This window comes from Phyllobates terribilis, unplaced genomic scaffold (assembly GCF_046119375.1).
Source record: "Phyllobates terribilis strain yellow unplaced genomic scaffold, ASM4611937v1 Scaffold_4__5_contigs__length_816908805, whole genome shotgun sequence".
NCBI lineage: Eukaryota > Metazoa > Chordata > Amphibia > Anura > Dendrobatidae > Phyllobates > Phyllobates terribilis.
Window position 1 is genome coordinate 764043083 of NW_027362764.1, and position 15803 is coordinate 764058885.

General features: G+C 35.5%; 1 protein-coding gene across 3 annotated transcripts in view; it reads right to left on the reverse strand.

Moving 5' to 3' along the window:
• Positions 1-15803, reverse strand: part of ZFAT (zinc finger and AT-hook domain containing) — a 346703-nt gene that overhangs the window by 269735 nt on the left and 61165 nt on the right. For all 3 annotated transcript variants that reach the window (XM_073679918.1, XM_073679919.1, XM_073679920.1), the window contains exons 4-6: positions 6917-7165; positions 5909-6085; positions 3329-3482 (exon numbers count right to left, since the gene is read on the reverse strand). In XM_073679918.1, the coding sequence (XP_073536019.1) occupies positions 3329-3482; positions 5909-6085; positions 6917-7165 (580 nt within the window). The remainder of the gene's footprint in view (positions 1-3328; positions 3483-5908; positions 6086-6916; positions 7166-15803) is intronic.

Here is a 15803-nt window from a genome sequence, read left to right on the forward strand (position 1 = left end):
CTGGTGCAGTCACTGTGTACATACATTACATTACTGATCCTGTACTGATCCTGAGTTACATCCTGTATTATACTCCAGAGCTGCTCTCACTATTCTGCTGGTGCAGTCACTGTGTACATACATTACATTACTGATCCTGAGTTACATCCTGTATTATACTCCAGAGCTGCACTCACTATTCTGCTGGTGCAGTCACTGTGTACATGCATTACATTACTGATCCTGTACTGATCCTGAGATACATCCTGTATTATACTCCAGAGCTGCACTCACTATTCTGCTGGTGCAGTCACTGTGTACATACATTACATTACTGATCCTGAGTTACATCCTGTATTATACTCCAGAGCTGCACTCAATATTCTGCTGGTGCAGTCACTGTGTACATGCATTACATTACTGATCCTGTACTGATCCTGAGTTACATCCTGTATTATACTCCAGAGCTGCACTCACTATTCTGCTGGTGCAGTCACTGTGTACATACATTACATTACTGATCCTGAGTTACATCCTGTATTATACTCCAGAGCTGCACTCACTATTCTGCTGGTGCAGTCACTGTGTACATACATTACATTACTGATCCTGTACTGATCCTGAGTTACATCCTGTATTATACTCCAGAGCTGCACTCACTATTCTGCTGGTGCAGTCACTGTGTACATACATTACATTACTAATCCTGAGTCATATCCTGTATTATATTCCAGAGCTGCACTCACTATTCTGCTGGTGCAGTCACTGTGTACATACATTACATTACTGATCCTGTACTGATCCTGAGTTATATCCTGTATTATACTCCAGAGCAGCACTCACTATTCTGCTGGTGCAGTCATTGTGTACATACATTACATTACTGATCCTGTACTGATCCTGAGTTACATCCTGTATTATACTCCAGAGCAGCACTCACTATTCTGCTGGTGCAGTCACGGTGTACATACATTACATTTCTGATCCTGTACTGATCCTGAGTTACCTCCTGTATTATACTCCAGAGCTGCACTCACTATTCTGTTGGTGCAGTCACTGTGTGCATACATTACATTACTGATCCTGAGTTACCTCCTGTATTATACTCCAGAGCTGCACTCACTATTCTGCTGGTGCAGTCACTGTGTACATACATTACATCACTGATCCTGTACTGATCCTGAGTTACATCCTGTATTATACTCCAGAGCTGCACTCACTATTCTGCTGGTGCAGTCACTGTGTACATACATTACATTACTGATCCTATACTGATCCTGAATACTCCAGAGCTGCACTCACTATTCTGCTGGTGCAGTCACTGTGTACATACATTACATTACTAATCCTGAGTCATATCCTGTATTATATTCCAGAGCTGCACTCACTATTCTGCTGGTGCAGTCACTGTGTACATACATTACATTACTGATCCTGTACTGATCCTGAGTTATATCCTGTATTATACTCCAGAGCAGCACTCACTATTCTGCTGGTGCAGTCATTGTGTACATACATTACATTACTGATCCTGTACTGATCCTGAGTTACATCCTGTATTATACTCCAGAGCAGCACTCACTATTCTGCTGGTGCAGTCACGGTGTACATACATTACATTTCTGATCCTGTACTGATCCTGAGTTACCTCCTGTATTATACTCCAGAGCTGCACTCACTATTCTGTTGGTGCAGTCACTGTGTGCATACATTACATTACTGATCCTGAGTTACCTCCTGTATTATACTCCAGAGCTGCACTCACTATTCTGCTGGTGCAGTCACTGTGTACATACATTACATCACTGATCCTGTACTGATCCTGAGTTACATCCTGTATTATACTCCAGAGCTGCACTCACTATTCTGCTGGTGCAGTCACTGTGTACATACATTACATTACTGATCCTATACTGATCCTGAATACTCCAGAGCTGCACTCACTATTCTGCTGGTGCAGTCACTGTGTACATACATTACATTACTAATCCTGAGTTATATCCTGTATTATATTCCAGAGCTGCACTCACTATTCTGCTGGTGCAGTCACTGTGTACATACATTACATTACTGATCCTGTACTGATCCTGAGTTATATCCTGTATTATACTCCAGAGCAGCACTCACTATTCTGCTGGTGCAGTCATTGTGTACATACATTACATTACTGATCCTGTACTGATCCTGAGTTACATCCTGTATTATACTCCAGAGCAGCACTCACTATTCTGCTGGTGCAGTCACTGTGTACATACATTACATTTCTGATCCTGTACTGATCCTGAGTTACCTCCTGTATTATACTCCAGAGCTGCACTCACTATTCTGTTGGTGCAGTCACTGTGTGCATACATTACATTACTGATCCTGAGTTACCTCCTGTATTATACTCCAGAGCTGCACTCACTATTCTGCTGGTGCAGTCACTGTGTACATACATTACATCACTGATCCTGTACTGATCCTGAGTTACATCCTGTATTATACCCCAGAGCTGCACTCACTATTCTGCTGGTGCAGCCACTGTGTACATACATTACATTACTGATCCTGTACTGATCCTGAGTTACATCCTGTATTATACTCCAGAGCTGCACTCACTATTCTGCTGGTGCAGTCACTGTGTACATACATTACATTACTGATCCTGTACTGATACTGAGTTACCTCCTGTATTATACTCCAGAGCTGCACTCACTATTCTGCTGGTGCAGTCACTGTGTACATACATTACATTACTGATCCTGTACTGATACTGAGTTACCTCCTGTATTATACTCCAGAGCTGCACTCACTATTCTGCTGGTGCAGTCACTGTGTACATACATTACATTACTGATCCTGAGTTACATCCTGTATTATACTCCAGAGCTGCACTCACTATTCTGCTGGTGCAGTCACTGTGTACATACATTACATTACTGATCCTGAGTTACATCCTGTATTATACTCCAGAGCTGCACTCACTATTCTGCTGGTGCAGCCACTGTGTACATACATTACATTACTGATCCTGTACTGATCCTGAGTTACATCCTGTATTATACCCCAGAGCTGCACTCACTATTCTGCTGGTGCAGTCACTGTGTACATACATTACATTACTGATCCTGAGTTACATCCTGTATTATACTCCAGAGCTGCACTCACTATTCTGCTGGTGCAGTCATTGTGTACATACATTACATTACTGATCCTGAGTTACCTCCTGTATTATACTCCAGAGCTGCACTCACTATTCTGCTGGTGCAGTCACTGTGTACATACATTACATTACTGATCCTGTACTGATCCTGAGTTACATCCTGTATTATACTCCAGAGCTGCACTCACTATTCTCCTTTGTTACCTGCTGGAGTGAGCGGCCTGCTCCTGCGGGACCTGCGGGATGGCATATTCCTGGTATCCTCTCCTCAGTCCCTGTTCTGCCTCCGCCGCCTGTACATTTACTTCGGGTTCCACGGCAGGAGCTGCGGCCTCTATGGGAACTATTTTTGTTGCTCCTGCAAGAAAAATGGCAGGATACGGAACTTTATAACGACTCCAGAGACCCCCAGTGTAAATAAATGGGGGCGACACTGACGTTCTCCAGTCCCTTCATGTTCAGGATGGTGGTGGGAAGGAGTATGGACCCCCAAAGATGAAAAAGTGCTGGCGATGCCCCTTAATGGGACTTTTTCATCAGCAGAGGTGATGGTGTATCACTAGGATGACCTTATTTATGGATGCTGTTGTCCCTCTCTAATTCCTCCTGGCAATAAAGTGAATAAATAACAATAAAAACTAAATAGATCAAGAACTATCATTCCCATTATCATGGAGGAACGTCCCGTCGTGACTGACCATGTCGGACTGTGAATGGACACGTCATAACGTTAAAAGTCCCAGTTAGTAACGCAGCTGAACATTTCCAGGAGAAATTAACAGAGGAACAGCACAAAACCATGTGCAAGTAACAGATGCTCCAGAATTCATGGGGAAAAAAAATGGAAGAGGATCCATCAGCGGGAATATCCAAAAGAAAGCTCCCTGACCGTATTTTGGGCCACGAGTTGTGCTTTCGAAAAGCCGCCTTCGTATTAAGTCAGAATACACTGAAAAGCCAGGGGAAAAAAACTTTTTCGAAACAAAAAAAAAATCTCCCACAATTCTTTTAGCGAAACGAGGGTTTCGCTTCCTGCGGTAGGAAGACATCGCCATAGTTATTATTAGACCTTCAAAAAAAATTCTGAACTCATTTTTTTTTTCTCAGTACTAGGGGGTTTTTTTCCGGAGCCTCGTAACTTTTTTTTTTTTATTTCTCCATCGTTGGCTACTTTTACTTTTTTTTTTTTTTGAAGTTTTCAACAATACGTTTCGATCCATTTTCATTGCATATTTTGAGGGGGGGAGGATGGTTCAGCATCCGAAAAATGGTCATTCTAACTTTTTTTTTTTTTCGGGTTTGTGGGGTAAATAATTTTTTTTATTCTTTTTACAGACATGCTTTTTTTTGCATATTTATTGATTTTTTCTAACTTAGAAAAGAGGAAAGGACTTAAATTTTTGCCTTTTTTTCATATATATAGTCTTTAAGAATGTTGTGAGGAGAAACAAACAGAGAATAACAATTGTATACATAAATATTGAAAAAAAAAAAAAAAAAACAGTTGCGTACATGTAATAAAAGGAAAAACAACACTCGTTTTATGAATTAGGGGAAGGAGTTGTGAGTAGGGAGGATGTTAAACTGCGGGGAGAAGTAGGGTAAAGGAGGGGTAGGAGAGGTAGAGTCCTGCCGAGGATTGGCAGATAATTCACATTTAATAAATATATAGTAAATAGAAATACATAGTATAAACATAACTTAATTCTATGTTTTATAGTATGATCTTACTTTGGTACTCGTAACATTGATGCCATGGTTTTTGGTTTTTTTTTAAGATAAGTCAGGCGAGTTTTTTCAAAGGAGTATATGGTGTTTGTTTCGTTAACCCATTCTGAGATGGAAGGGGGGGGTTCAGGGTCCAACCAGGGTCTTGCAATAAGACTTTTGGCTGCGTTTAGAAGGAGAGTTATTATAATGTAATTATTGATCGGTTGAGTAGAATTAGTGGGGGAGTTCGGGGGAATGAGGTATTGAGTACTTTCCCTATGTGTTTAGGATTTTTATTCCCAGAAGGGTGTGATCTTAGTACAATTGTTACCAAATATGAGAAGGTATTCCAAGTTGCGAGTTACATCTCCAACAGTGAGATATGGATTCGGATTGTTTCTTTCAGCGTTACCAGTTCTGAGTCTGTAAGTTTGATGTCGTTAAATAAAACCTTTATCTTACTTGTGGAAAGAACATTGTTTTTTTGGATTAATTGGCCGATTCGCATGTTCAAAATTTTTTTGGAGGTTTTAATTTTTTTGTTTTTTTACAGATTCATATTTATTTGGAATCAAATACAATACCCGTGTGTGAGTACAGAGATTGGGAATGAAGTTGTGTTTTTTATTGGTCTTGTTCCAGAGACTTATAGTTAGTTTGGTAAGTGGATTTACTATTTCGCCAATATCTGAATTTATTGTCTTGTGTTATCCAAAAGGTATTGATTGATGTTTCCATTACGGGAGCGGAGTTCTACATCTACCCACAGTTTTCTAGATGGAGATTTACGCCAAATTTTTGCCTTTTTAACATCTTTCCGTTTTATTTTTTTACTTTATTCTTTAGTCCCATAGGGGGACTTGTGAGGGGCTGACGCACATTTGTCTCCATACACGTCGTCATTATCAGTACAGCGGAGGGTCCGGCTGCCAGGAATTGGGACTGTTCCAATATTGTTGGCGATTACTAGGCGTAGCCCATTAGTATCCAAGTCCCCCCAAAACACCTTTTAAGTTAGGAAGACCCCTTTGACAGCACACAACCCTCCCAGCGCTGCCGGTCCTGGTTCCTTACCTGGAATTGCCTCGTGCGCTGTCAGGAGAACGCTGACAATGGGATTCACCCATTGGCTTTTCTCGGGGTCTTTCCATAGTGGGGTCTTCTCAGTTTTCTGCAGGCGCGATCTCTTTGGTGGTTTTTCTTTCTCCTTTTCCTTATCGGGCAGAATAAACTTCCCTTCAAAGTCATTGACTTTATTTTTAAAAAAAAACAGGTGTAGGCGCAATGTCTCAAAAGTTAGATGACAAAGTTTAGAAATATATTATTACTTTACACAATAGGGACGTCCTTTTAAATATTAACCCCTTCCCAGTCTATGACAAAACACTAGATTATGGAGCAGGCTGAGGGGCTGAATCCTGTAAATAAAACTAAGGGTGCCAGCTGTGTCGTACAGCTGCCGCCTGCCTCTAACGGTGGTGAACAGAGCTGGCGCTGATCGCTGCTGATTAACCCTTTAAATACCTCTATCATTCGCTTGATAGTAGCATAAAAGTTACACAATCCAGGTGGCAAGTCCATTCTGGGGCTCAGTGGCTCCAACCATGATATCATTGTGAGTTGTTATGGGAGCTGGGGGGGGGGGACCTAATAAAGACCCCCTCGTCAGCGCCATCTTGGTAAGCCTGTGAGATCCAGCCAAAGACTTGCCTTCAATAGGAAACCATAAATTTCACTGTATACCGCAATACTGTGGCAATGGATTACATAGAATAATGTAGTCCCCTAAATAGACTACAAAAAAAAAGTAAAAAAAAAAAAAAGAATGAAAAAAATTTATTGAAAAAAAAAGCCTGAACTATACTATTTGCTATCATCCTATTTGTACTGACTAGGAGAATCGTGTTTCCAGGTGGTTTTTACTGCACTATGAACGCCGTAAAAGCAAAACCAGAAACACTACAGTGGAATTCTGCAAATTTTGGCCGATTCAGGTCGCGGGCAGAATTTTAAGGGTTGTAAAGGCGGCAACAGAGATGAGAGGAGCAGGAGACAAGAAGCAGACCGAAGCTTCCCGCTTACCTTGAGTGACATCTTCGTCGTCATTTAACACGATGATGCAGATGTGTTTTTTCAGCTGTCTGATGTTGGAGAACGTTCGGCTGCACTTTCGACACTCCAAGCTGTCCGGCACGGGCTCCGGGGACGGTCGACCCTCCTCCGAGTCCTCTTTAGCATGGCTTCCATTGCTCTCTATAGGCTCCTCATCAGCGATGCATTTCTTTGTGGAACCCTTAGGCCGTCCTCTCTTTCTTTTCACAACGCAGAGTTCTACAAAGAAAACAAAAAAAGCTCAGAAAAATAAACATAAAATTGTAACTAATAAACTACTGCTTCCTATATAGAAGAATATAACTACTATAATACTGCCCCTATGTACAAGAATATAACTACTATAATACTGTTCCCTATGTACAAGAATATAATTACTATAATACTGCTCCTATGTACAAGAATATAACTACTATAATACTGCTCCTATGTACAGGACTATAACTACTATAATACTGCTCCCTATGTACAATAATATAACTACTATAATACTGCTTCCTATGTACAAGAATATAACTACTATAATACTGCCCCTATGTAAAAGAATATAACTACTATAATAATGCTCCTATGTACAAGAATATAACTACTATATTACTGCTCCCTATATACAAGAATATAATTACTATAATACTTCCCTCTATATACAAGAATATAGCTACTATAATACTGCTCCTATGTACAAGAATATGACTACTATAATACTGCTCCCTATGTACAAGAATATAACTACTGTAATACTGCTCCTATGTACAGGACTATAACTACTATAATGCTGCCCCTATGTACAAGAATATAGCTACTATAATACTGCTCCTATGTACAAGAATATAACTACTATAATACTGCCCCTATGTACAAGAATATAACTACTATAATACTGCTCCTATGTACAAGAATATAACTACTATAATACTGCTCCTATGTACAAGAATATAACTACTATAATACTGCTCCCTATGTACGAGAATATAACTACTATAATACGTCTCCTATGTACAAGAATATAACTACTATAATACTGCCCCTATATACAGGAATATGACTACTATAATACTGCCCCCTATGTACAAGATTATAACTACTATAATACTGCCCCTATGTACAAGAATATAACTACTATAATACTGCCTCCTATGTACAAAAATATAACTACTATAATACTGCCCTCTATGTACAAGAATATAACTACTATAATACTGCCTCCTATGTACAAGAATATAACTACTATAATACTGCCTCCTATGTACAAGTATATAACTACTATAAAACTGCCCCTATGTACAAGAATATAACTACTATAATACTGCCTCCTATGTACAAAAATATAACTACTATAATACAGCCCCCTATGTACAAGAATATAACTACTATAAAACTGCCCCCTATGTACAAGATTATAACTACTATAATACTGCCCCTATGTACAAGATTATAATTACTATAATACTGCCCCTATGTACAAAAATATAACTACTATAATACTGCCCCCTATGTACAAGAATATAACTACTATAATACTGCCCCTATATACAGGAATATGACTACTATAATACTGCCCCTATGTATAGGAATATAACTACTATAATACTGCCCCCTATGTACAAGAATATAGCTACTATAATACTGCACCTATATACAAGAGTATAACTACTATAATACTGCCCCCTATGTACAAGAGTATAACTATTATAATACTGCTCCTATGTACAAGAATATAACTACTATAATACTGCCCCTATGTGCAAGAATATAACTACTATAATACTGTCCCCTATGTACAAGAATATAACTACTATAATACTGTCCCCTATGTACAAGAATACAACTACTATAATACTGTCCCGTATGTACAAGAATATAACTACTATAATACTGCTCCTATGTACAAGAATATAACTACTATAATACTGCTCCTATGTACAAGAATATAACTACTATAATACTGCCCCCTATGTATAAGAATATAACTACTATAATACTGCTCCTATGTACAAGAATATAACTACTATAATACTGCTCCTATGTACAAGAATATAACTACTATAATACTGCTCCCTATGTACAAGAACATAACTACTATAATACTGCCCCTATGTACAAGAATATAACTACTATAATACTGCCCTATGTACAAGAATATAACTACTATAATACTGCCCCCTATGTATAAGAATATAACTATTATAATACTGCACTATGTACAAGAATATAACTACTATAATACTGCCCCCTATGTACAAGAATATAACTACTATAATACTGCCCCTATGTATAAGAATATAACTACTATAATACTGCCCCTATGTACAAGAATATAGCTACTATAATACTGCTCCTATATACAAGAGTATAACTACTATAATACTGCCCCCTATGTACAAGAGTATAACTACTATAATACTGCTCCTATATACAAGAGTATAACTACTATAATACTGCCCACTATGTACAAGAGTATAACTACTATAATACTGCTCCTATGTATAAGAATATAACTACTATAATGCTGCTCCTATGTATAAGAATATAACTACTATAATACTGCTCCTATGTACAAGAATATAACTACTATAATACTGCCCCTATGTGCAAGAATATAACTACTATAATACTGCCCCTATGTATAAGAATATAACTACTATAATACTGCTCCTATGTACAAGAATATAACTACTATAATACTGTCCCCTATATACAAGAATATAACTACTATAATACTGCCCCTATGTACAAGAATATAACTACTATAATACTGCCCCCTCTGTACAAGAATATAACTACTATAATACTGCTCCTATGTACAAGAATATAACTACTATAATACTGCCCCCTCTGTACAAGAATATAACTACTATAATACTGCTCCTATGTACAAGAATATAACTACTATAATACTGCCCCTATGTACAAGAATATAACTACTATAATACTCCTCCTATGTACAATAATATAACTACTATAATACTGCCCCTTTGTACAAGAATATAACTACTATAATACTGCTCCTATGTACAAGAATATAACTACTATAATACTGCCTCTATGTACAAGAATATAACTACTATAATACTGCCCCCTCTGTACAAGAATATAACTACTATAATACTGCTCCTATGTACAAGAATATAACTACTATAATACTGCCCCTATGTACAAGAATATAACTACTATAATACTGCTCCTATGTACAAGAATATAACTACTATAATACTGCCCCCTATATACAAGAATATAACTACTATAATACTGCCCCTATGTACAATAATATAGCTACTATAATACTGCTCCTATGTACAAGAATATAACTACTATAATACTGCCCCTATGTACAAGAATATAACTACTATAATACTGCCCCCTATATACAAGAATATAACTACTATAATACTGCCCCCTCTGTACAAGAATATAACTACTATAATACTGCTCCTATGTACAAGAATATAACTACTATAATACTGCCCCCTATATACAAGAATATAACTACTATAATACTGCCCCTCTGTACAAGAATATAACTACTATAATACTGCTCCTATGTACAAGAATATAACTACTATAATACTGCCCCCTATATACAAGAATATAACTACTATAATACTGCCCCTATGTACAAGAATATAACTGCTATAATACTGCTCCTATGTACAATAATATAACTACTATAATACTGCCCCTATGTACAAGAATATAACTACTATAATACTGCTCCTATGTACAAGAATATAACTACTATAATACTGCCTCTATGTACAAGAATATAACTACTATAATACTGCCCCCTATGTACAAGAATATAACTACTATAATACTGCTCCTATGTACAATAATATAACTGCTACAATACTGCTCCTATGTACAATAATATAACTACTATAATACTGCCCTTATGTACAAGAATATAACTACTATAATACTGCTCCTATGTACAAGAATATAACTACTATAATACTGCCTCTATGTACAAGAATATAACTACTATAATACTGCCCCCTATGTACAAGAATATAACTACTATAATACTGCTCCTATGTACAATAATATAACTGCTATAATACTGCTCCTATGTACAATAATATAACTACTATAATACTGCCACCTATGTACAAGAATATAACTACTATAATACTGCCTCCAATTTACAAGAATATAGCTACTATAATACTGCTCCTATGAACAATATAACTACTATAATACTGCCCCCTATGTACAAGAATATAACTACTATAATACTGCTCCTATGTACAATAGTATAACTACTATAATACTGCTCCTATGTACAATAATATAACTACTATAATACTGCCCCTCTGTACAAGAATATAACTACTATAATACTGCTCCTATGTACAAGAATATAACTACTATAATACTGCTTCTATGTACAAGAATATCACTACTATAATACTGCCCCCTCTGTACAAGAATATAACTACTATAATACTGCCCCTATGTACAAGAATATAACTACTATAATACTGCCCCTATGTACAAGAATATAACTACTATAATACTGCTCCTATGTACAAGAATATAACTACTATAATACTGCCCCCTATATACAAGAATATAACTACTATAATACTGCCCCTATGTACAAGAATATAACTACTATAATACTGCCCCCTCTGTACAAGAATATAACTACTATAATACTGCTCCTATGTACAAGAATATAACTACTATAATACTGCCCCCTATATACAAGAATATAACTACTATAATACTACCCCTCTGTACAAGAATATAACTACTATAATACTGCTCCTATGTACAAGAATATAACTACTATAATATTGCCCCCTATATACAAGAATATAACTACTATAATACTGCCCCTATGTACAAGAATATAACTACTATAATACTGCCCCCTATATACAAGAATATAACTACTATAATACTGCTCCTATGAACAAGAATATAACTACTATAATACTGCTCCTATGTACAATAATATAACTACTATAATACTGCCCCTATGTACAAGAATACAACTACTATAATACTGCTCCTATGTACAAGAATATAACTACTATAATACTGCCTCTATGTACAAGAATATAACTACTATAATACTGCCCCCTATGTACAAGAATATAACTACTATAATACTGCTCCTATGTACAATAATATAACTGCTATAATACTGCTCCTATGTACAATAATATAACTACTATAATACTGCCACCTATGTACAAGAATATAACTACTATAATACTGCCTTCAATGTACAAGAATATAGCTACTATAATACTGCTCCTATGTACAAGAATATAACTACTATAATACTGCCCCCTATGTACAAGAATATAACTACTATAATACTGCTCCTATGTACAATAGTATAACTACTATAATACTGCTCCTATGTACAATAATATAACTACTATAATACTGCCACCTATGGCCAAGAATATAACTACTATAATACTGCCCCTATATACAAGAATATAACTACTATAATACTGCCCCTATATACAAGAATATAACTACTATAATACTGCTCCTATATACAAGAATATAACTACTATAATACTGCCTCCTATATACAAGAATATAGCTACTATAATACTGCTCCTATGTACAAGAATATAACTACTATAATACTGCTCCTATGTACAAGAATATAACTACTATAATACTGCCCCCTATGTACAATAATATAACTACTATAATACTGCTCCTATGTACAAGAATATAACTACTATAATACTGCTCCTATGTACAAGGATATAACTACTATAATACTGTTCCATATATACAATAATATAACTACTATAATACTGCCCCTATGTACAAGAATATAACTACTATAATACTGCCCCTATGTACAAGAATATAACAATTATAATACTGCCCTCTATGTACAAGAATATAACTACTATAATACTGCCCCCTATGTACAAGAATATAACTACTATAATAGTGCCCTATGTACAAGAATATAACTACTATAATACTGCCCCGTATGTATAAGAATATAACTACTATAATACTGCCCCTATGTACAAGAATATAACTACTATAATACTGCCCCTATGTACACGAATATAACTACTATAACACTGCCTCCTATGTACAAGAATATAACTACGATAATACTGCTCCCTATGTACAAGAATATAACTACTATAATACTGACCCTATGTACAAGAATATAACTACTATAATACTGCTCCTATGTACAAGAATATAACTACTATAATACTGCTCCTATGTACAAGAATATAACTACTATAATACTGCCCCCTTTGTACAAGAACATAACTACTGTAATACTGCCCCTATGTACAAGAATATAACTGCTATAATACTGCCCCTATGTATAAGAATATAACTACTATAATACTGCCCCTATGTACAAGAATATAGCTACTATAATACTGCTCCTATGTACAAGAGTATAACTACTATAATACTGCCCCCTATTTACAAGAGTATAACTACTATAATACTGCCCCCTATGTACAAGAGTATAACTACTATAATACTGCTCCTATGTACAAGAATATAACTACTATAATACTGCCCCAATGTACAAGAATATAACTACTATAATACTGTCCCCTATGTACAAGAATATAACTACTATAATACTGTCCCCTATGTACAAGAATATAACTACTATAATACTGCTCCTATGTGCAAGAATATAACTACTATAATACTGCCCCCTATGTACAAGAATATAACTTCTATAATACTGCCCCCTATGTACAAGAGTATAACTACTATAATACTGCTCCTATGTACAAGAATATAACTACTATAATACTGCCCCAATGTACAAGAATATAACTACTATAATACTATCCCCTATGTACAAGAATATAACTACTATAATACTGTCCCCTATGTACAAGAATATAACTACTATAATACTGCTCCTATGTGCAAGAATATAACTACTATAATACTGCCCCCTATGTACAAGAATATAACTTCTATAATACTGCTCCTATGTACAAGAATATAACTACTATAATACTGCCCCCTATGTATAAGAATATAACTACTATAATACTGCTCCGATGTACAAGAATATAACTACTATAATACTGCCCCTATGTGCAAGAATATAACTACTATAATACTGCTCCTATGTATAAGAATATAACTACTATAATGCTGCTCCTATGTATAAGAATATAACTACTATAATACTGCTACTATGTACAAGAATATAACTACTATAATACTGCCCCTATGTGCAAGAATATAACTACTATAATACTGCCCCTATGTATAAGAATATAACTACTATAATACTGCCCCTATGTACAAGATTATAACTACTATAATACTGCCCCTATGTACAAGAATATAACTACTATAATACTGTTCCCTATGTACAAGAATATAACTACTGTAATACTGCTCCTATGTACAGGACTATAACTACTATAATACTGCTCCCTATGTACAAGAATATAACTACTATAATACTGCTCCCCATGTACAAGAATATAACTACTATAATACTGCCCCTATGTAAAAGAATATAACTACTATAATAATGCTCCTATGTACAAGAATATAACTACTATAATACTGCTCCCTATATACAAGAATATAATTACTATAATACTTCCCTCTATATACAAGAATATAGCTACTATAATACTGCTCCTATGTACAGGAATATAACTACTATAATACTGCTCCCTATGTGCAAGAATATAACTACTGTAATACTGCTCCTATGTACAGGACTATAACTACTATAATACTGCCCCCATGTACAAGAATATAGCTACTATAATACTGCTCCTATGTACAAGAATATAACTACTATAATACTGCCCCTATGTACAAGAATATAACTACTATAATACTGCTCCTATGTACAAGAATATAACTACTATAATACTGCTCCTATGTACAAGAATATAACTACTATAATACTGCTCCCTATGTACAAGAATATAACTACTATAATACGTCTCCTATGTACAAGAATATAACTACTATAATACTGCCCCTATATACAGGAATATGACTACTATAATACTGCCCCCTATGTACAAGATTATAACTACTATAATACTGCCCCTATTTACAAGAATATAACTACTATAATACTGCCTCCTATGTACAAAAATATAACTACTATAATACTGCCCTCTATGTACAAGAATATAACTACTATAATACTGCCTCCTATGTACAAGAATATAACTACTATAATACTGCCTCCTATGTACAAGAATATAACTACTATAAAACTGCCCCTATGTACAAGAATATAACTACTATAATACTGCCTCCTATGTACAAAAATATAACTACTATAATACAGCCCCCTATGTACAAGAATATAACTACTATAAAAGTGCCCCCTATGTACAAGATTATAACTACTATAATACTGCCTCTATGTACAAGATTATAACTACTATAATACTGCCCCTATGTACAAAAATATAACTACTATAATACTGCCCCCTATGTACAAGAATATAGCTACTATAATACTGCTCCTATATACAAGAGTATAACTACTATAATACTGTCCCCTATGTACAAGAGTATAACTACTATAATACTGCTCCTATGTACAAGAATATAACTACTATAATACTGTCCCTATGTACAAGAATATAACTACTATAATACTGTCCCCTATGTACAAGAATATAACTACTATAATACTGTCCCCTATGTACAAGAATACAACTACTATAATACTGTCCCGTATGTACAAGAATATAACTACTATAATACTGCTCCTATGTACAAGAATATAACTACTATAATACTGCTCCTATGTACAAGAATATAACTACTATAATACTGCCCCCTATGTATAAGAATATAACTACTATAATACTGCTCCTATGTACAAGAATAT